The sequence below is a fragment of the Hippopotamus amphibius genome, chromosome 11, assembly GCF_030028045.1.
Source record: "Hippopotamus amphibius kiboko isolate mHipAmp2 chromosome 11, mHipAmp2.hap2, whole genome shotgun sequence".
NCBI lineage: Eukaryota > Metazoa > Chordata > Mammalia > Artiodactyla > Hippopotamidae > Hippopotamus > Hippopotamus amphibius.
Genome location: NC_080196.1, coordinates 35,682,569 through 35,703,859, shown reverse-complemented (window position 1 = coordinate 35,703,859; position 21,291 = coordinate 35,682,569). Strand labels below are relative to the sequence as shown.

At 57.1% G+C, this 21,291-nt stretch overlaps 1 protein-coding gene across 3 annotated transcripts in view; it reads right to left on the bottom strand.

The window, feature by feature from the left end:
* Positions 1-2,469: 2,469 nt before the first annotated feature.
* TFEB (transcription factor EB) overlaps positions 2,470-21,291 on the bottom strand; it is a 45,343-nt gene continuing 26,521 nt past the window's right edge. For all 3 annotated transcript variants that reach the window (XM_057700252.1, XM_057700251.1, XM_057700253.1), the window contains 8 exons: positions 8,230-8,488; positions 7,880-8,131; positions 7,300-7,377; positions 5,730-5,850; positions 5,583-5,639; positions 5,007-5,082; positions 4,274-4,421; positions 2,470-3,314 (listed from right to left, as the gene is read on the bottom strand). In XM_057700252.1, the coding sequence (XP_057556235.1) occupies positions 2,826-3,314; positions 4,274-4,421; positions 5,007-5,082; positions 5,583-5,639; positions 5,730-5,850; positions 7,300-7,377; positions 7,880-8,131; positions 8,230-8,472 (1,464 nt within the window). In that variant the 5' untranslated portion in view covers positions 8,473-8,488 and the 3' untranslated portion in view covers positions 2,470-2,825. The remainder of the gene's footprint in view (positions 3,315-4,273; positions 4,422-5,006; positions 5,083-5,582; positions 5,640-5,729; positions 5,851-7,299; positions 7,378-7,879; positions 8,132-8,229; positions 8,489-21,291) is intronic.

Sequence of the window (21,291 nt, the reverse complement as noted above, 5' to 3'; positions counted from 1 at the left end):
TGGCGGGACCCTCACACCCAGTGTACCTGCTCGGCTGTGGGTCTCCATAGGGGACCCAAAGAACCTACAGCTGCATGTCCTCCCCCGACATGGCTTGGACCCCTTCCCAGACCACAATACCTTTTCACACTTTTGCTTGTTCTCAAGGCTGTGGGGGCTTCCTCAGTGAAACAAGGGGTTCAACAGGCCCATCTCTGCTTTCACACCAATCCCTCGTCCACTCCACCTTTTTAAGAACAATTTCCCCCTCGTGGACCTGACGTCTGGAAAGGTGTTGTCTACCAAGTAAAGAGTGTAGATGAAGACTGCATCCTCTTCGTGTTTAATCAGAGATGTTCATAACCGCCAGTCAGAAGCTGTTGGCCGACTCCATTCCAGCCACGGGCTAAGGGTCATGCAGACCAGTCTCAGATACATGAACGCTTTCTGGTGGCTTACTAAAATTCTGAAGGTAGCCCCTGTGCCTGCTTGAACCAAACCTACGGGGCCCCCAGGCAGACAGCTTGAAAAGCACGATTAAGCCAAGACAACCCCCACCTCCCCCACACCCATCCCCTCCGGCCAGGTAGGCAGGCAGCTGCTGTCTCCTGGCTCTGTGGCGCCCTCTTGTGGGCAGAGCCCCCACTCACACCCTCTGTGCGGCCCCATGGGTGGTCCAGACCCTGCTTCCCAAGCTGCAGGTGGTGGCCAGGCGGAAGGAATCTCCAGGCAGGAAGCCAACAGGCAGGTGGAGCAGGGATACCATGGTCTTGAGCGGCTGCTTGAGGAAGCAGGAGGGCAGCTCTCCACTCCACTGACACAGCCCCCAAGATGAAAGGGAAGAACAGATAGGAGTAGGCGAGGGTCCTCAATGGCCTGAAGGACTGCCTTGGGATTCCCACACCCCCACACTCCCACGCCTCCCCCATCAGGTATCTCCCAGCCAGAGTCCAGGATCTGCCCCAGGAAGGGCTGAGAAGGAGGTCCCAGGCTGTGGGCAGGTCCCGGCAGTGGGGTAGGGCCTGGAACTGGAAGGAGGTGCCAGCGCCTGGGCTGGCTCCAACTCACAAGGTCATCCACAGCTCCACTTGACCTTGAGATTAATCCCCAGCCCAGCCACCATCAGCACCCACATGCCCGGCCCCCTTTCCTTCTCTCCCTCACACGTTAATTGCTCCAACGTTGATTTGATCTCCCATTCTGCAAGGAGGAAATTGCCCTCTTAGTCATTTTCATCCTGGAATTTTTCTTTTTTTTTAAATTAGGCCCCTTTGGCCTCACAGGGCCCCGTGAGGGGGAAGCCATTTTGGTCTTTGCCTGAAGAGACTGTGGGAAGTCAAGGGAGAACCAGGCAAAGGCCCCAAAGACCCTCTCCTCCCTCCCCCCAGACACTGAGGGCTTAAGAAGCTCCCCCTTCACCCCTCTCTATCCCAAGCCCACTTCTCCATCCTGGGTGAGGTCATAAAGTCCCAGGATCTTGGAGCAGAGGCTGGGGAACTATTGTGTGGTGAGGGAGCTTTAGCCCAGCGAGAGGAAAGGGTTGTGGGGGCCTCACCGCCCAATGGTGCCAGAGCAGAACCCACACCCTGGGCAGCACCAAGCATCCTGTGCTCCTGCCTCCTCCCAAACAAGTTTATGTGGTCCCTCTTTCCCCAAACCCAGAGAAGGACGCAGCCCCTCACTTCCTAGGGAGGCGGTCCTGCTAGAGACACTAAGAGGGCAGAGGGCCTTGCCCCAACAGATCAGGCAGCCCACCTATGGAGGGGAAAGAACTGGGGTGGGGACAGTAGAAACATGCCCCCCATCCCCAGCCAGGGGTAGTGTGGACCCACAGTGCCCAAGAACAGCAGTTAAGAGCAGTAGACTTGGTTTACAGGCAATGGGGTCTCCCACATCACCCAGGTCAGCGGTCTCAGGCCACAGCTGGAGGTGTGAGACCAGCGGGGCTGCAGCGCCACCTTGTGGCTGTGCTGAGGGACAAGACCCCAGCAGCACCTGAGCCCTGTAAGTAAGGCTAGATCTCCAGCTTTCCATGGGGCAGGGCTGGGGAGCTGGGGGAAACTAGGTGATGGACGCGGTCTCTCCCATCTGTATCCCCCTTCCCTGGTCCCCATCGGAGGCATTTGAACTCTGAATGCAGAAAAGAGCCCACTGGGTTGAATCCTCCCATCTCTGTTGTCCCCAGACCCCCTCCAAAGAGACAGGACAAGCAGGTACAAAGCACAGTGTTTACTAAAGGCACAAAGTGGGGAGCCTGGAGGGGAGCTGCTCCTCCAGCAGGGACCCCACACTCTAACTTGAACCCAGCGCCCCCTCTTCTGGCCACCCCCGCCCTCACACCACCTGGTGGAGAGCTGTTAGCACCAAAGGGGGGTGGGGGGCCCCACCTGTGGGTGGGGGGAGTGCCAGGCTGGAGGACAGGCTTGTTGCCATTGGAGTCCCAAAAAGGCAGGCCTGGGCACCCCCTGGGCCAGTCACTGCCTCTGAGAAGGAACTTCTGGACCCCTCCTTCCAACGAGTCCTCCTTCATTGGTGGAGGGACCAGGCTCAGAAGGTAGGACCTCGTCTTACCTCCAGCACACCCTGTCCCCTCCCTTGCCCTCATGATCTCACCTCTGGAAGCCAGGCTGAAGGCCTCCTCCTGCCCAGTCCCATCAAGAGGGCAGCCCCTGGGTGGGGGGGGCTTCTGACCCCACGGGCTGCCAAGCGGGCACTAAGTCCAAACAGGGGGCCGACAGGGAGGAGGGAGGCAGGGCAGGGGCTACTTCACACACAAGTGCAGGCTGGAGGGTGGGAGGGAGGCGGCCCTGCCCTCCCACCCCCCAGGCCCGCCCCCGTGGCCCAGGTCACAGCACGTCGCCCTCCTCCATGCTGAAGCTGCTCCTGCGGCTGCTGGCCTTGGAGGCCTCGGGGGACATGGTGGAGAAGAGGGGATCGGAGGCCAGTGGTAGCAGTGAGTCATCCAGGAGCATGAGGTCCAGATCCTTCTTGGACAGGTCGGGGAACGGGGAGCCGTGCTCTGGACCCAGAGGTTCGGGGTAGCCTGGGGGCCCTTCGTTGCCCCCGCCCCCAAAGCTCAGGCTGTGGCTGAAGTCCAGGTGGTGGAACGGGGACGGTGGCTGGGTTGGCTGGGCTGGCGGGGGCAGCTGGGCCTGGGGGGGCAGAGCTGGCAGTGGCTCAGGGTCGGGGACCTCGGCCCCCAACAGCAGGGCCTCCCCCGGGCTCTCCTCGCTGGGCAGCTCCTGTTTCACCACCTGCTGGGCCAGCTCGGCCATGTTCATGCCTGATGGCGAGGTGGTGGGGAGGCCATGCACACGCGCCTGCATCTCCAGTTCCTGCAGGTGGGGCAGACAGAGGCTAGAGGCACACACCCACGGGCACCTGCTGCCCCTCCCTTCCCCCGACCCCTGCTGCAGCCCGTGCCCCTCCCTTTGTAGCACCCAAGACCACAAAATATCTCAGCTGGGAGGAAGCACAGGGCAGCTCTAGAGTCTAGACCAGTGTTTTCAAGCTGCAAGTCGCAACTCATTAGCGGGTTGGGAAACCACCACAGTTGAGTCTTGACCAGCTCTCTTTCCATTTTTTTTAAACGGACATAGACTTGTCTAGACTAGACTAGACTAGAAATTATCAGAATGCATTGCATCTATTAAGGATGAGGGTTCTTTCATGAAACTTTGATTTTTCACTTTGAGTATGGCTATTGTGCTGGATTGTAGTGTGAATTGTATCCTCTACCTTAGGAAACAGAAATTTTTAAAGCTGTAGTCCAATCACCCTCAGGTCCAAAGAGGACAAAAGGACTTCAACACAGAGCCAGGACTAGGTGGCTCTAGGTGGCAGGATGGATTCTCCCAAGCCTTTGTTCTTTCTCTTGTCCCCTGTGGTGATTCTTAGCACCACACCGTTTCAGCTCTCTGCCTCCCATAGGGGTAGGTTTGCTTTCCTGCCCCCTTGAGGTTAGGTGTAGGCATGTGCTTGCATTGATCAAGAAAATGTGAGCAGAAGGGACAAGTGTCACCCAAAAGCCAGCTCTAGATGTGCCTGTCCATCAGCCTGGGTCCCAGAATGAGGGTCTCATGGAACAGACCCTCCAGGTGACATCTGTTGCTTCAAGTTGCTGGGGATTGTTTGTTACCAAACTATAACATCCTGACTGATACATCGTCCTTCCTCATGGGCATCATCCCCTTGTCTCCAACTTCAGAAGCATAAGCACTGCCCGTGGAGTCAGGACTCAGGCCAGGGGTCAGAAGTCAGAGCTACCCAAGAAGTCCAAGTGCAAGGGCCAGACCTGGATGCGGAGCCAGAGCTGCTTGTTGGTCATCTCCAGACGCCGAGAGTGGTTCTCCAGCTCCCGGGACTTCTGCAGGTCCTTCTGCATCCTCCGGATATAATCAACAGAGGCCTTGAGGATGGTGCCCTTGTTCCAGCGCACATCCCTGCAGGCCAGGCAGAATCAGAGGCGCGTGCTCAGGTGAGGGGACAAGTATTTGCCAGGAGCTTAGTGGGTGTAAGTAAAACCCTGCTTTGGTTTCAGAGTTTATGTCGCCTGTCCCAGCTTTGCCCCAAACCCCAGACCCGGTCAACCCCTATTTATGGAGGAAGCTGATCTCCGTCTGCACAGAACGGGCCCCACAAGTGACGATGGTGCCACCACCCACCTCACTAAGACTCCTAGGAACTAGGCAATTCAGAGCAGCCTCCTTCCCCAGGCCTCCCATTCCTGCCACCAAAACCCACACCCGTCCTTGACTCTCACTACTCCTGTCCCCGACCACCTCGGCACCAGTCCTGTGGTGCGGCATGGGGTCCCAGCATGACCCCTCCTCCAGGAAGCCCTCTGACCCCACTCTCAATTCTGGGACATCTGCTCCTCTATCTTGAGCCTTCCTTATTTGGGGGAGGGAGGAATCTTCTTTTCTGAACAGATGATAAACTCTTCCCATCCCTTCCCCCTGGCAACCAGCAGATAATACCTGCGGGCTGCTGCCCTGCCCTCCCCTTCCTCCAGGAAACCCACTCACAAGTCATTGGCCTTGGGGATTAGCATTCCCAGCTCCTTGATGCGGTCATTGATGTTGAATCTCCGCCTCCTTTCAACTAAAAGTAACAAATGCCAGGGGGAGCCATTAGGGGGATGAGGACCCCACCTGAGAAGGGTCCAGCCCAAGCAGGGATGCCTCAGTCCTTGTGGGACGTCATGGGTGACCAACCAAATGGGGTTTTTATGGGGGTGAGGGGGGCGAGGGCAGGTCAGACACAACTAAGGGGGTCAGGCTGTAGCAGGTGAAGCAGCCCGGAGAGGACTCTCTCCACTGCCCAGAACTCCTTCCCAGGCTCCACGCCCTAAAGAAAACAATCTGATAAACCCATTCCCTCTGAAGTGCTGGGAATTTCACGAATATCTCTTCCCTGGAGCACCTCTCCCACCCCCTCCTAGAAGAGCCTGCCAGGAAGATGGCTGTGCTGAATCCAGTCGCGCTGAATCCAGTCACACCAATGCCCAGATTTTAAAGCCTTGGGTAGGCAATCTGGGCAGGTCAGAGAGTGGCCTTGAGCCAGCCCAGGGGAGGGGTGGGAGAGGGGCTGGGGAGACTCACTGAGATTGTGATTGTCTTTCTTCTGCCGCTCCTTGGCCAGAGCCCGGCTCTCAGCATCTGGAGGACAGAAGAGGAGAGAGGAGCTGGGGGGGGAAGGGAAGCGGCGGGAGTCAGGAGCTGGGGCGCAGGGAGGCAGCGGTGTGGTACCTGTAAGCTCTCGCTTCTGGGTTAGGTCGGCCGGGCAGGAGCTGCTGGTGACGCCCACCAGGGAAGCAGTGACCTGGGGGTCTCCACTGTACACATTCAGGTGACTGCTGGACAGGGGCAGCTGCAGGGTGAGGTGAAGAAGGGGACTCGATGAGCAGCCCCCTCTCCGCGGGGGGCTCTCCCCAGGGCCCATCGTCCCAGGAACAGCGATTCCCCGGGACACCGGGGGAGACCGTGCTGGGGTCCCCCAGGGCAGAGTCCAGAGCTGAATAAGACACAGCCCCTGCCCTCAAGGAGCAACCAGCCATTGCCAGGAAGCAGTGGAGAGAGAGGGAGATAGTGGATGAGAGGATTTCCCCCAGGGCCTTCGAAGCCCAGAGGAGGGGCACCTAATCTATTCTGGAGTCTCTGGAAGGTTTCCAGAGGGCGTGGTGAGGAAGGGCACTACAGACAGGAGGATGGCTGAGCGAGAAGCAGGGCCGGACAGAGCTTGGAGGTCACAAGCAGCTCAAGCTGCAGGAGCGCGGAGCGTGATGGGGGAGGGCAGGTTCCACGTGCAGAGACCCTGGGACTTGGCGATGGGCAGCCACTGGGGGGTTTAAACAGGGGCCCCAGAGGCACAGATCTGAGCTCTGGAAAGATCTCCCCCGTTCCCGCCACACATTCGCGCAGAGCAAATCACAGGGTACACAGGAAGCACTACAGGGGCCAGACGCTGTGCCCTCATCGCTCCCCTCCCAGCCCTCGATGCCCAGGGCAGTCGGGATTGAGGACTGACTCCTTGGCTTCCCTCAGCGGCGTGGGCTGGGGCCCCAGGGGCAGGCGTGAGCCGCTAAGGACCAGGGATGTCCAAAAAAGGGGAGGCGACGCCCGCAATTCCACCTTCTCATGTAAGTACCTATCCCCCTTGGGCAGAGCTAGCCCCCAATTTCTTGCCTTATGTAATTTTCCCACCATCCTGTGGGTAGAGGGCATCATCCCCAGGGGCTCAGAATGGATAAGGGACTTCCCAGAGGCACAGCCAAAAAGTCAGAACTGAGGCCTCTTGATTCCAAGCCAGGCCCCTTCCCACCTGCCCTGTCCCCTCTGCCAGAGAAGCCCAGAGAGCATTAACACTGCCAGGAGGCCGCTGGAGGGAGCGGACAAAACCAGCCTGATACCACTCGCCCCTCAGAGTGAGGGACGCAGGCCTGTGCTCGCTGGGCCCTAGGCTTGGTAGAGGAGGGGGCCCCATACTCCAGAACTCATCAGCTCCAGGCCTTCCTGGGGCCACACTGCTCCCCTCAGCACCAGCGTCTCCTGCCCCCACCCCAAGTCAGGGAGCCTTCCCCAGCCACCTCTCCCCACTGAAGCCCCACCAGGCACACAGCTAAGGTGCGTCTCTCTGCATGCATAATTCTGCCGGGCCCCGGGCCCTCATCACATGATTTGATAGAGGCGACTCATCTCTGCAGCAAGATGCGATCTCTGCCCAGGTGAGGACCCATCTCTAGTTCTGTCCAGGCTCACAGCCGCTGTAGGGCCTCTGCCTCTCCCTCTGACACACCCACTCCTCCCTGGCCAGCAGTACCGTGTTGGGCATCTGAGTTTCAGGATTGATGAAGCCCAGGACATCGTCCAGACACATAATATTGTCGATGACATCAAACTGAAAGGGAAAAAAAGTCTATATTGGGGGGTGCCCACTCGGAGAAAGGCAGGGAGAAAGGGGCACTGGGACAGCCACTGACCTGAAGGGATCTTGGAGCCCACCTCGCCCTGTCTGCTCATTTGGGGGAAGGAAACAGACCCAGAGAGAGGATGAGCTGTCCGGGTCCCCCAGGCCCCAAGGCCCAGGCCAGGGCTCTTCCCAAAGAGTCAGGTTGCCCAGGGAGATTGCTTTATACACCTTCTGTCAGGATACGGCTTTGCAGGTGTGCTGGGCACTTGTGTATGAGTCTTCTGTTTCTCCCTAGCAGAGCTTTCCAAAGTAGGGATGGTGTTTCTCCTGGGAGACTGGGGCTCCCCGAGGGCGGGGCCGGGTCTCCCCTCAGCACACTGGGGCTCCCCGAGGGCAGTACCTTGCCTCTGCCATTAGACTAGGAGACCCAGGAGCACAGCACGCGGCCCCAGCTCTGCTGGTGGCAGGCCCCGGCCAGCTCCTCACTCACCTCCCGCTCAGGGTTGGAGCCGATGTGCAGCATGGCCATGGGGCTGTTGGGAGCACTGTTGCCGGAGGATGACAACACGTGTCCGGCCCGCACGCCCGGGGAGGCGGCTGGCAGGGGCTTTGGGGAGCCCTGGGCGGGGCTGATGTGGGCGGCAAACTTGTTCCCGTAGGTCTCAGACAGGTACTCCCGCACCTTCTGGTCCCGGGATTGCTGCAGGTGGTAGGAGGTGGGGTTCTCCAGGTAGGACTGCACCTGGGAAGCGAGAGGAGGCAAAGGGCTCAAGGCGGGGGCTCCGAGGAACGAGAGGACCGAGGGGCAGGGCAGAGGGGACAGGCTGGAGCAGGCCTTACCTTCAGCACCTCCCCGGGCACGGGTGGCGGAGACTGGAAGTGGACGGGGGTGTTGATGGCGGGGGTGGGCGGCCCCCCCAACTGCTGCTGCTGCTGCTGCTGCTGCTGCTGCTGCTGCTGCTGCTGCTGCTGCTGCTGCTGCATGTAGTGCATGACGGCCTGCTGCTGCATGCGCTCCCGCTGCTCCTCCTGCTGCGCCTGCTCCCGCATGAGCTGCATGCGCAGCCCGATGCGCGACGCCATGGCGGCTTCCGGCTCCCTGCGGGCGGGAGGGGGCAGGGCGGTGAGGCGCGGTCCCCTCCAGCGCACGCGGGCTTGGGACTCCCCTCGTGGCCCCGTGGTTAGGACCCAGCGCTTCCACCGCAGGGGGTCCCGCTTCGAACCCTGGTCCGGGAATTAAGATTCTGCAAGATGCGCCGCGAAGCCAAGAACCAACAAAACACAACAGAAAACAAAAAAAGACACAAAGTGCATGGGGCTCTTGGGGAAGGGGCCGGTACAAGGGCAACCCACATTTTACAGGAGAGGGGGAGGGACGTGCCCAAGGTCACCAGGCAAGTGGGTGACACGGCTGAGACTGAACCCCAAGTCTGCTGGTTCCCGGGCCAGAGATGGAGACTCCCTCCAGGTCTGCCCCCCAAACTTGAAGTCAGCCTTGACTCCTTGCTCGCTCATGCCACCTGGCGAGCCTGCCAGATCTGACGTCAAATACACCCTCCTCTGCTACCACCTCACTGCCACCTGTGTGAGCCCAGCCTCTGCCATGCCTTACCCGGCTTCCTGAAGGTGCCTCCTCATATCAGACTCCCTCCTGCTTGCCCCACGACATTCTACTTGCAACTCAGTAATTAGAGGGATCCTGTTAAAACTGAAGTTAGATTCTCTCCCTCTTTCGGCTCAGAACTCTCCATGGCTCCCGTTTCACTCAGCATAAAAGCCACAGTCCTTACTTTAAAAAGCCCTCTATGATCTGTCCCCACCTCATGGTCCCTGTGACCCCATCACCTCCTACTCTGCTCCTTGTTCCACCTGCTCCAGCCACACCCAATCCCTTGGACACACCAGGCACATTTCCTGCCTCAGGGCCTTTGCACCTGCGCTTCCCTCTGCCTGGGATGCCCATCCCCCAGACACCACCATGGCTCATTCCTTCACCTCCACGGCTCAAGTGTGTCGCCTCCTTACAGAGACCTTCCTTGACTACCCTATTTAAAACTGCAAGCCCCCCCGCCGCCAGCCCCCGCCTCCCCTATGCTCCTTCCTTGTTTTATGTTTCTCCATGTCACTTATTACCATCTTAAGTGTTAAGCATTTTTGCTTAGTTACTTCATTCATCCTCTATCTCTTTCTCTGTAGGAATGCAAACTCCCCCAAGGGCAGGCATTTTGTCTGTCTTGTCCATTGCTGTGCCTCAGGCCTCTGTGAACGTGCACAGGGAATTGTCACGATTTATGAACCCGCACTGGCCATACAGCAGCAAGCCAGCTGCAGTCTCTGAGCTGGTGGCATCTACAGTCCAGTCAGTGAGAAAGGCAAGTCCTCAGGCCATTGTAACCCTGCGCAGGGAGGGTCACTTCAGGGCACCGGGTCCTCCCAGGGCCCAGGGAAGGCTTCCCACCACCCAGACCTGATCTTTGAAGGGTCTCGGGAGGACAGGGGACTAAGGCCGCCAGGCCTAGTCGGGAAGGGGGCAGGATAGGACAGAACGAGTCTCGCAGCTGGGCCCACTCTGTCCCTAGCTCACTGAGTGACCCTGGGCACGTCCCTTCCCCTCTCTGAGCCTCTGTCTCCCCATCCACAAAACAAAAAGGTTGGACTGAGTGATTTCTGAGGCCCTTCCCAGCTGAGATGGGCTGAGACTCTCTGAAAGGTGAAGGGGCCCTGGGGGTGCCCAGACGCTACGGGAGTCCTGACAGGGGCTGGAGGGTCCCATCTCAGGGATATTGCAAGAGGGAGTATGACTAGTTGAGCAAGAGCTATTCGAACAGGGCTTGAATCCCAGCTCTGCCACTTCATTGCTGTGTGACCTTGAGCAAGTCACTTAACCTCTCTGAGCCTCAGTTCCCTCATCTGTAAAGCATTTCAGAAGATTGGAGAGAACGTTAAATGCAAATACGGTGTCTTGCACAGTGCGTGGCACTTGGTAGGCTGAGTGCGTGAGTGACAGTAGATCAGCCACAGTGTAGACCAGAGGCCAGAGCTGTGCCCCAAAGTCCTAAGAATGAGACCCAGACCTCTGGGGGTGGCAAAGGGAAGCAGCACAGGCTGACACGTTCTGCAGAATGCCAGATATCAGACTAAGTCAGCATTAGCAGAGGTACTGGCATATATTCAGTGAAAATCACTGCATCATGGAAATAATAATAATTTGCATCTATTTGAGCATTTACTGTGTGCTGGGCTCTGTTCCAAGCAATTTAACCTCAAACAACCCCATCTGGGAGCTCTGGTTATTATTCTCCTTCTTCAGATAAGGAGAAACAGAGGCACGGGGAGGTTTCGTATCGTGCAGCAGGGACAGTGCTGGGACCCAAGCCCACAGTCTGGCTCCCCGGCCCATGGTGGGTGGGGGCGGCGGGTCTGCAGACCACCATGTCTCCATGCAGGGCTGGGAAGGCGTTTGTCCCAGGTTGCATGTCTGGTTGGTCCAGGGCCAGGAATGGAGCCCAAGCCACCTGAGCCCCAAGCCAGGGCTCCCTCTAACCACCCTGCATCCTGCCCTACAAAGTGGAGCGCCAACACCCACCTCGAGGGCTGAGTACTCAGTGGCGCTACCCTTACCTCCCTTCCTCCCTTCCCTGCCCCCCCAGGCCAGGAAGTCGTGACGAGGCTGCCTCAGCCCCAGGGGTCCTTCTGCCTAGCACAGTCCCCAAGGAGAAAGGAGCAGACGACGCCATTCCCCGCCTCCCCTGTCCTGTAGCAGGGACACAGCTGCAGTCTCCACCCCTGTCCTGTGCTCCTGCAGCGGGGCAGCCTGTGTCTGCCGCCTCCCCTCCCCCACCCCCCATCCCGCCTCCACTACAGCCCCACAGGCCTCGCAGGCTCTGACCCCAGCCCCGCCCCTCCCCTCGCAGCTGCACCCCTACCCGCTCACACACGCAGTGAGCCCCGCCCCCTCACGCAGTGAGCCCCGCCCCCTCAGGAACAATCTGACTTCAGCTGGCCCCTGGGGACGGAGGGGGGGCGGGGCGGTAGTGCAGACACTGAGCCTGGCAGTGCCAGCCGACACGGGGAGGACTGGCGGAGAACAAGCCCCTTGTTTCTCTGACAAAGGGCCGGGCGAGAACCTGGGCTTGGTCCACGCAGCCTCTCACTGCCTGCACCAGCCTCCGTTTGCCCATGTGTAAAATGGACACAGGAATCTCCGCCCCACCCGGGTCTGTGAGAGCTTCCTGGGAGAGGATACTGAACTGTGAACGGTGAGGTGTCTGTGTATCAACGAGTGTCCTTTGACAGAGGGTGGCTTTCCCACTCCCACCCCCCTCGCAAAGCTGCTGCTACCCGCGGAGTCCCAACCCTCTCCCCTGGCCCCCAGCTCGGGTTGCTCTGAGCGCGGAGTGGCCCAGTGGGATGGGTGCGGGGTTAAGGGCGGGACTTGAGGGGTGAGGGCATCTGAGGGCAGAGACCTTGGGCATGCTAACACCCCCGCCCCCCCGCCAACCCCCAGGCACACCTGCTCACTCAAAGCCTAAGGGCCACTCACAGCCTCCCCCAGTGCCCGGTGTGGTCAGGAGGGGCTGAGAGGAGGGACACGAGAGATCTAAAATGCCCCAGACCCTCCCCACCATCTGACCTCAGACCCACCAGGCCTGGAAAGGGTCCACCGCGCACGTACCAGGTAACACTGGAACTAGAGTGCCTACGACGGACGATGCAGACCCCGGGGCTAGCGTGTTTCCCTGAAGGACCTTCTCCCCTGTCCCCTCCTCCTGAGAGAATCCTTGCCCCTGCCCAGGGGCACGGAAAATAGCAGGGGCTGAAGCTGCAGCCGAGGCAACGAGAGCCGCCCCATCTGTGCCCTCAGAACCCACGGGCCGCCTCTGCTGCAGTTCCCCCAGAGCCTCCCACCTGCCTCTACTTTCCCTGAGCCATGTCTGGGTTCTACTTTAGTTGTGACCAAATTGGGCTTCACAGTCCAACAGAGGCAGCCGACGTATCTGCTCCACCCGTACTGGCTGGGTGACTTTGGGAAAGCCACTTAACCTCTCTGTGACTTGGTTTCCTGCTCAGTAAAATGGAGCCAATAATGGCACCTGCCTCATGGGGTTGTTGTGAGGATTCGAGGAGACTCAGCGAGTATGCAGAACGCGCCTAACAGTCCTCAGGTGTTCCATAAGATAACGGGTGGATCCCTGCTCCCCTCCAAAGATGTGCCCCTGTGAAACCAGGGGCCAGGACTGGTTTCACACCAGCTTCCCTCATCAGTCATTTATACCTTAGGATGAACAGGCTGGTCAGAACCTTTCCCGAGAGAAGATGTGGACAGAGGGATCCACCCATTTTGGAACGCCTAGAGGGAGGGGAAAAATCAGTGGACCCCATAAGGAGAGACAAGAAGAAAGATGGTCCCAGAACAGAAAGGTCTCAGATACAGGAAAGAAGATTTCAGAGGTACAGCACTGAATGGACAAATCAAACTGCAGAATAAAATGTAGAGCCAGAGCCCGCTTAGGCAAGAAATGAGTAAATGTGTAGAAAAGACTAGAAGGGTCAGGATGCTTCGTAAATGCTTGCCATTGTTCGGTGCTGGGCAAGGTGCTTTTCCAATATTAACTCATCTCTTCTTCACAACAACCTTAGGCAGTGACTACTATTATTGCCCTCAATTTTGAGGGAGACACTGAGATACAGAGAGGTGAAGTCACTGGCCCAAAGTTACAGAGCTGGTAAGTAGCAGGCTGGCAATTTGAACCAGGCAGCCTGATTCACAGCCCCCACTCTTTATCCGCGCGTCTGGGCCCCCCAACACCCGCAGTGTTCACTGTGGTCACCTCTGGGGAGGGGCCGTGGAATGGGAGGGGCGCAGAGGGGTTCTTGCAGTTTCTCGTCCCACTTTCGAAGCACTTAACTCTTAGGACATGAAAATGTGCTGCTTGTGTGATTCTTTAAAAACAAGGGAAGAGGAAGCAGGGCAGCTTCTAGGGGCTTGTGAGGGGCCCGACCGGTTTCCAATCATGTTCAAAGTTGGGGGCTCCCCAGCTCCACTTGGAGTCTGGCCCAAGCCCTTCCCTGCTCAGCGCCATGGTTGTCAGGCCAGCTGAGGACCCCAGGTGAGGACACGAAGTTGCCCCCAGAGGCACAGGCAGGGTCAGAAGCCACATGCCAGCTGGAGCTGGAGGGCCAGGACCCAGGGCCTCACTCAATTTCCACTGCAGCCCAGACCCCGGCCTTGGGAGGGCACATGATCTCGGTGTAGGGCCCCCCAAACAGCCCTGCACGAGGCACATCCCTCCAACTGCTTGCGGGGCCCTGAACTGCCCTGGGGAGTTTTCTGCCTTCCAGGTGATCCTTGAAAAATATGAGCCGGAGGCATTCCTTGGTGGTACCGGGAAGCAGTTAAGACTCGCTTTCACTGCCGAGGGCCTGGGTTCAATCCCTAGTCGAAGTGCTAAGATCCTGCAAGCCGCCTGGTGTACCCCTACCCCAACCCCTGAAAAAAAAAAAATGGTTCAAAAAAACAAAAAATGAGTAGGGAGCAGAAAATACATAGACCCCATGAGCCGGCAACTGCCTTCCTAAGTATCTGTCCAGCAGAAAAGCACCCGTGTGGGCATCGGAGGACACGGCCTAGAATGTTCACAGCAGCGCTACAGATAGTGGCCAAAACTGGACACCACCCAAACGTCCATCAACAGGAAGATGCATAAAGAAGCTGTGGTACTTCCATGCCCTGGAATGCTGCTCAGCGATGGGAGTGAACCAGCTATCGCTACACACAACTCAGATGACTCTCGCAGACATAACGGCGAACAAAAAAAGCCAAGCACGCACACAACGTGATCGATGTTCACACAGTTGAAAAACGAGCGAAGCGAACCTTCTGTGTTAGAAGTCAGGATCCTGGCTATACTTGGGGGGAGTGACGGGGAGGTGGCCCAGGACAGCTCAGGGTGAAGGGTGGGCGTCTAGGAATGTTTTGTAATTTGATGCAGGTGTTGGTGATGCGGGAGTGTCCAGTTTATAAAAAGGTATCCAGATGCTCACTCAACAGTTTGTACACTTTTCTGTAGGTGTATCACACTTTCATTAAAAGTTTACATATGAATGAGGGCAGACCTTAAAAAATGTAAAAGAAGAGTTGAACAAATTACCCTCCCCCGCAACCCAAGTGTGGCCTTTGGTATCAGGCAGCTTCAACACAACTGCCTGAGGCTAGCTTGGTACATTCTCTTTGGAAGAGCAATTTGGCAGTATCAAAGCCTTAAAAAATATTCACTAGCCCAAGGAAGGAATCTCAAATGCAGAAAAGGCTTTTATGCATAAAGATGCCCATCACGTTATATAGAGAAAAAATCAAAAATAATCTCAATGTCCAGCAATAAGATGGTTAAATTATGTGTTTGGGAATTCCCTGGTGGTCCAGTGGTTAGGACTCTGTGCTTTCACTGCTGAGGGCCCAAGTTCAATCCCTGGCTGGGGAACTAAGAGCCTGCCAGCCATGCAGTCAAAAAAAAAATTATGTTGTGTTCATCTTCATTGATTGTTGTATTTACAATAAGTAACCCGGGGATATGTCAAATGACAAAAAGTAGGGTGCAAAATTGTGCATAGAATCTGATAATCATCATGTACAAATATGTGTAGAAAAACCTCTTGGGAGGAAATATATTAAAATATCACTGACTTCTTTGGATGATGTAATCATGAGTGAATTTTTTTCTTTTTGTCTTTGGAATGTTCTCTTTCTATAATGAACATGTGTATCTCTCTATCGAGGAAAAATATTTTATACTAATGCTTATGGAGTACTTCCCATGTGCCAAGTATGGTTCAAAGCACCTTATTTAATTATCACAATCACTTCATGACATGGGTACCAGTACTGTCCCCCCCTTTACAGATGAGGAAACAGGCACAGAGAGGTTGTCACCTGCCAAAGGTCACAGAGCTAATGAGTGGAGATACTGGACACTGGCAGTCTGGCTCCACCACCCTAGTCCTGGGGCTTAGAGTTCGGCCTCGGTCCTGCACTTGGGGCAAGGTGGCCACATTTTATTTTAGGGATTCCCAGTGAAGAAGCCCGCTACAATCAAAGGGTTTCAGCAGCTGATCTCTTTCATCCAGCTCAGGGGCCAGAGGGTGCCCAGGATGGGGGAATGGTCTGGAATCCCCAAACATAAGCAGAAAAAATACTGCCCTTCCTCAAAGGGCAGAGATAATTTCCTGTATTCCCAGAAAAAAACATATGTCTGGCGGCTGAAACAACAAAGTGTGGAAGCTCAGAGGCCAGGATGCCTGGTTAAGCCATTTATTACGTTCTGCGCCTCTGTGGTCGGAAGAAGTTTTCTTCTGATCCAGTCTGTTACAAACTACCAGTTGTGTGGGAGCTGCCCAGTTGTGGCAGAGGGGAAATCAAACCAACCACTAAAAGGAAGGCCTCCTGAACAGGTGCCGAGGCTCCGGGAGGCAGGGGAAAGGGCCCCGCGACCTCCTGAGTAACCTTTCAGCCTTGGGAAGGGAAGAGAGGGGAAGATTCCAGGACTGGGGTTTGTTTTGTCTTCTCTGAGCCCCCTCTGGCAGAGGACGTGGCAAAGGAAGGCCTGATGAATTAGGAAACAAGAATGTCCACACAACCCCCACGCCTTAAGTCAAGGCCATTCCAAATTACCAAGGTGGCCACAGGTCCCTGCAAGGCGTGGGGAGCACCAGTTGGGCCAGACCCAAAGAGAGCTGAGAGTAGGGAGGTGTCAGAAGACCCCCAGGAGCCAGCATGCCCGTCCACAAGATGCTGTGGGAACTTGGCATCAGAATGTTTGGGGAAGAGTCCCAGACTTGGGCCTGACTCAGTGTCTGAACCTAGCCTCAGTCTTTCCATCAGTCAAGTGGGACTTACCAGCTGGGGAACCTCTCCCACAGAGCTGTTGTGATCTAAGTTGGGATGCTGGGTGATTTCACTTCTGCAAGGGTGAAATCATGGGCAGAGGGGTGATATCACCAACCGGTCACTGTTTACTGTCGCTTCACCCACGCCCACCAGGGGCATCCCTGGGCAAGTCTCCTCCTTCTGTTTGTAAGTTTCCTTTGAGGAAAGGGTCCCATCCATTCCTGCATCCATGTACACACACACACACACATACACACACACACACACACCCATATCAAGGCCCCAGGTGGGGGCAGTGCTGCCTAGTGGTCACCCAGCTTCTGTCTCTCCTTACAGACTGGCCAGAAGGAAAAAGGCCTTGGCCAGGTTTTCCCAATACCGGGCACCCTCTTTGTCTCCTCTCCAAAAGCCTTGGGTTTTAAAAGATTTTCTCTTCCCTCTGAGTAATCAACTAAAATAAAGAATTTATTCAGATCTCAAAAAAAAAAAAAAGATTTTCTCTTCCAAAGCTTGTATATTATACATAATTCACGGCACTGCTATGGCAAAGGCAGGTGGGGCGCAGTGAAGCCCCCCACTCTGGGTTCTAAAGACATGGAGAGCAGGCAGAGCACTTAGCACAGAGCCCGGAGCTGGAGACACTTAGTCGTGTGGGTCTTTATTATCTTAGTGGATCCGTGGTCCCTTAGGTGGTCGTGAAAGGCAACAGTGGGCCCTCTGACTGCTTCCAACGCTGAAAAAAAGCAACTGGGAGTCACACCTGCCCTGGTAAGTGTGCACCTGCTGGGTGCTGCAGGAGGCTGGGGGTGGGGGAGGATAATCAGGGGCTTGTTTTAGACAAGCCTGAACACAGACAGGAGGTGGGGAGGAGGGAGGGGAAGGAGAGGGGAGGCGAAGGGCAGACACAGGAGCTCCCGGCCTGCTGAGCGGCCTCCAGGGCCCAGAGCTCAGGCCCATCAGCCCAAGGACCCAGCTCACATCCCACAGGAAAGGGTGGGAGCTGGCGCCCCCTGGCTGGCCCGGGGCAAGGCAAGGCAACTGTGAGGCAAGGGGGGCAGCTCCAAAGGCAATCCCAGACCAGAGAGGCGCCTGTCTTGTCTCATAGGGATCAGCTGGACCCTGGCATGAGGCCTGTCCCAGGAGGACTGCCACTGGGCTTTGAAGGATGGGGGGCCAGGGGGAGACGTGGCGGAGGGGCATGAAGGCGAGACACAAGAAAGGTCCTGGGAGGTGTTCGCCCTTGTGATATGCATAGACTCAGCCTAGCCACACATGCAGACCCTCTGCTGTCTGTCTCTCTCATACACAGACACACATGTCACAGAATCCCTCACCCAGCTGCTCAGTGGGCAGCGCTGCTCTCCAGGGCTGGAGTGAGGCGAGGGGACTGAAACCCCCTCCTTTCCCTTCTCCCCTGCACCCCATCCTGGATATCCCAACCCCTTGAACGGCCTGCCTGTGGCCACACCTTTATTCTCCAGTTGTTTTCTGGTCACCGCCAGTCTCCGCAGCTACAAGGAAACTCCCAGAGAAATCAGCTTTCTTCTTCAGAACCTCCACCTATTTCCAGCCGGCAGACTTCCCAGAACGAGACTCAGGGCCCTGGGAAGCTGCTCATCCAACCACCCATCATGTGCTCCGTTACCACCTGTTCACTCATTCAGCAAACACTCCAAGTCACCACGATGGACCAGGCACTGCACTCAGCATGTGACCTATATCAGATCTCACCCGTCCACCACAAACACTTCATGGGACAAACAGAACTTCTGCAGATGAGAAAACCAAGACTCAGAGAGGTTTAGGGCCCTGTGCAAGGCCACACTGCAGGAACACAGTAAAGTGTTCCTGGCCAGCCCAGGTCTCCATCACGTGTGTGACCGCCACCAGCTCCAGTCCCATAAGGAAACCAGGGCCCACAGGGAAGACCCCTACAGATGGATTACTGTCTCCATAAGCTCCAGCCCTGCTTCACCCCTCACCCCAGGCTGCCCTCGGTGAACCCTACAGAGCGTCCCAGAGAGGCCTGCACAACCCCCCAGCCCTCCCAGATTCCCCAGAACACAGGCCAGGCCCCGCCCACCTGTAGGCTCTCTTCCGCTAAGCAGCCAAGACGATCCATGCCCAGGGCTCAGGGGACCATATATCTGGATCTCACTGAGGCGGTTAATGTGGGCCACGCGAGGGCCTTGGGGAGAAATTATATCAAACTGCTGGACAGAAATGCGATTACATGGACCAGAGACCTGGCACTGGACTGCGGCAGAGGTGTGTGTGTGGAGGGAGGGCCAGGGAGGGAAGTACAGCCCGCAGATGTCACCCCAGACAGGAAAGGGGCCTGAAGAGCAAGGGAAGGCTTTCAAGACTGGGTCTCCAAGGGCTTCAAGCCCCGTGTGACCTCCCCCACCCCCACCCAGCCCACCGGATCCTGTCCCCCTGCTGAGGGAAGATGAGCTAAGTTTTGGTGGATGCTAGGTCAGCCCACAAGGTCACTGATGCCCCCACCAAGGAAGATGAGGCTCAAGACTCACCCTGATTGGTCACCACCTGCCATCATGGATTTGGGGCCCGAGAGTTTGGACGCACTAGAATAACAATAAGTCTGTTCTGAAAGGGCAGAGTGGGATTGAAAACCTCATCTGGCTATCCCACTGCCCAGCTGTGTGACCTCAGACATGTCCTGTCCCCTCTCCCAGCTGGACCCCTGGTTGATCACGTGAGGTGGATGGGCGGTCCGGTGGCGGGCCCCTCCCCGCTCTGTCTGGGCAGGCACAGGGTTCCGGCAGCACAGATGGGCTGGGGGCCAGGTGCCCTCAGAGCCACCCTGCAGGCCTAGGACAAGGAGAGCCGGGCGCTGCTTTCCAACACTCAGGGACTCCCTCTCCAGAGCTGTGGCTGCCTTGGGGACCCAGCTTCACTCGTCCATCTCCTCAGGAGAGAGCAATCCGCACCCCAGCCCAGGGGCAGTGGGGAGCGGGCAGCCGGCACACAGAGTGGCTCTGGCTCCCAACCCGAAGCCTCGCTCCAAACCCAGCCCTCCCTGCCCCAGGTGGGGGCGCCTGGCTCCTGCCCTCGCCCTCGGGGGCTTCCTCTGCTTCCTCCCTGCGGCAATGGCCTCTCCAGTCTCCAGCCTCCCTGCCCACTGTCCACTGCAATGAACTCCTACTGTCTGGCTTCCTTTTCAAGTATTTCATCTCCCTCTGAGGACTTCGAAAACAACCTCTTTAAAACTGAAGTATCCAGGCTTTGCCTAACAAAAGAAGACTTTGGAAGAGTGGAGGGGGAAAGGAAGGAAGAAAAACACCTATGAGCCCCGAGGACTGTGTTAAATTCGCAGAAGGTGGCCTCTGGTCTCCGGCAACAAACCAGTAGGTGCTCGTTACTAATCGCACTGAGCGATTCCTAGGCACCAGGTGCAGTTCTGAGTTGACATGTGTTACTGATGTAATCCTCAAAGCACACACTACTGGGGAAGTAGTAATATGTCCCCCATTTCACAGAGGGAGAAACTGAGGCAAAGAGGTTGACAGCTGGCTCACGGTTACACACTGGTAGACAGTGGAGCTGGGGCCCCTGGTCAGGGGGTCTGCACACCCAACCTCCCCGCCTGCACAGGCTCGTGAGTGCGTGCTGGGTGCCCAGGCTGGGAGTCAGTCCGGAAAGGGCCTGCGGAGGCAGGTAGGGAGTCGTAAGCCCATCAGCGGAGGGACCCTTGGCTAGGCAGGTGGGGTTGGATGCTGTTCCCTGCAGCTGTGGTCCAAACCCTCACCATCCCCCTCAGCTGCATCTCAGCCTTCTGAGTCCGCTCCCTGGAAGATGGCTGGGTTTAGTAACATGGTCATATGCTCTGGACCTGATAGACCAGAGTTCTAGTCTGGCTTTGCCACTTTCCAGCTGTGTGGCCTGGGATGGGTACTTAACCACTCAGAGCCTCACTTTCCCCATCTGTAAAACAGGATGGCAGTGATGCCACCTCTCTCAGAGCAGGTGAGGGGATCAAAGGAGCTGAAGGGTGTGAGGTGCCTGCACTAGCGGGTGGCCCACGAGTGAGCCGGGTGAGCAGTGTCTATCTGGCTGGAGTCTGGATGGAAGAGGGCCTTTTAAGACTTCACCACTCAAAGCAAGATCCACAAGCATCACATCCCCAAGAGCTGGTTAGAAATGCAGACTCTCAGGCCCCAGTCCAGACCTACAGAGTCAGAGTCTGCATTTTAACGTGGAATCCTAGGAGATGCATGGGCACCTTAAAGTCACTTTACTTGCAGCTTGCTGGGGGCTTGATCACCTGCCGGTTCGCAGTGTGACAGGTGGGAGGGGTGAGCGGGGAGGTGGAGAGACATGCTTTAAGGGACAGGCACAGCCCTTCTGAGCCCCACGGTGAACCTAAGCAAACAGCCCAAACTCTCAGTCCAGCGGGAATGCAGGGCTCCAGGTCAGCTCCGGACTTGCACTTACTCGGTGTTGGGGCTCTGGCCTGGGCAGGAGAAGAAACAGTCTGGGGGAACCGACTGGAAGCTCATATGGTTCCCGGCGGGAAAACAATGCAGAGAGGCCGCATGAGACACACCTACTCACACACACATACAGCATCTCCTACATACACACCATTGCACACACACACACACACCCCCCACCCTGGACCTGGCTGCCCAGAGAACAGCTCCAGCAGAGAGCAGACAGCCTTGAGGACAGGCTGTGCCCGTACGCTGTGCTGTGAGGCGCGGGGGGAGCTGGGACCCCTGCAGCGGGCCGGGGAGACTACACTTCCCCCCAGCATTGCTCTGCCCCTCCCCCTTCCCTGCCTAAGACCCAAACCCAGCTGAGCAACGAGAAACCCATGTCCTGGTCACCTGAGCTTAACAGGGACCCACATTCTAATTGGTCACCTGCAACGTGCCTGCTGACAGCCCCCTGCCCCAGTGCATGAAACCCACCACCCCAGGTTGCTGGGGGGTAAATAGCCAGGTGGAGCGCTGACCTCAGGGTCCCCCTGACAGGCAGCAACACACGGTGGACAG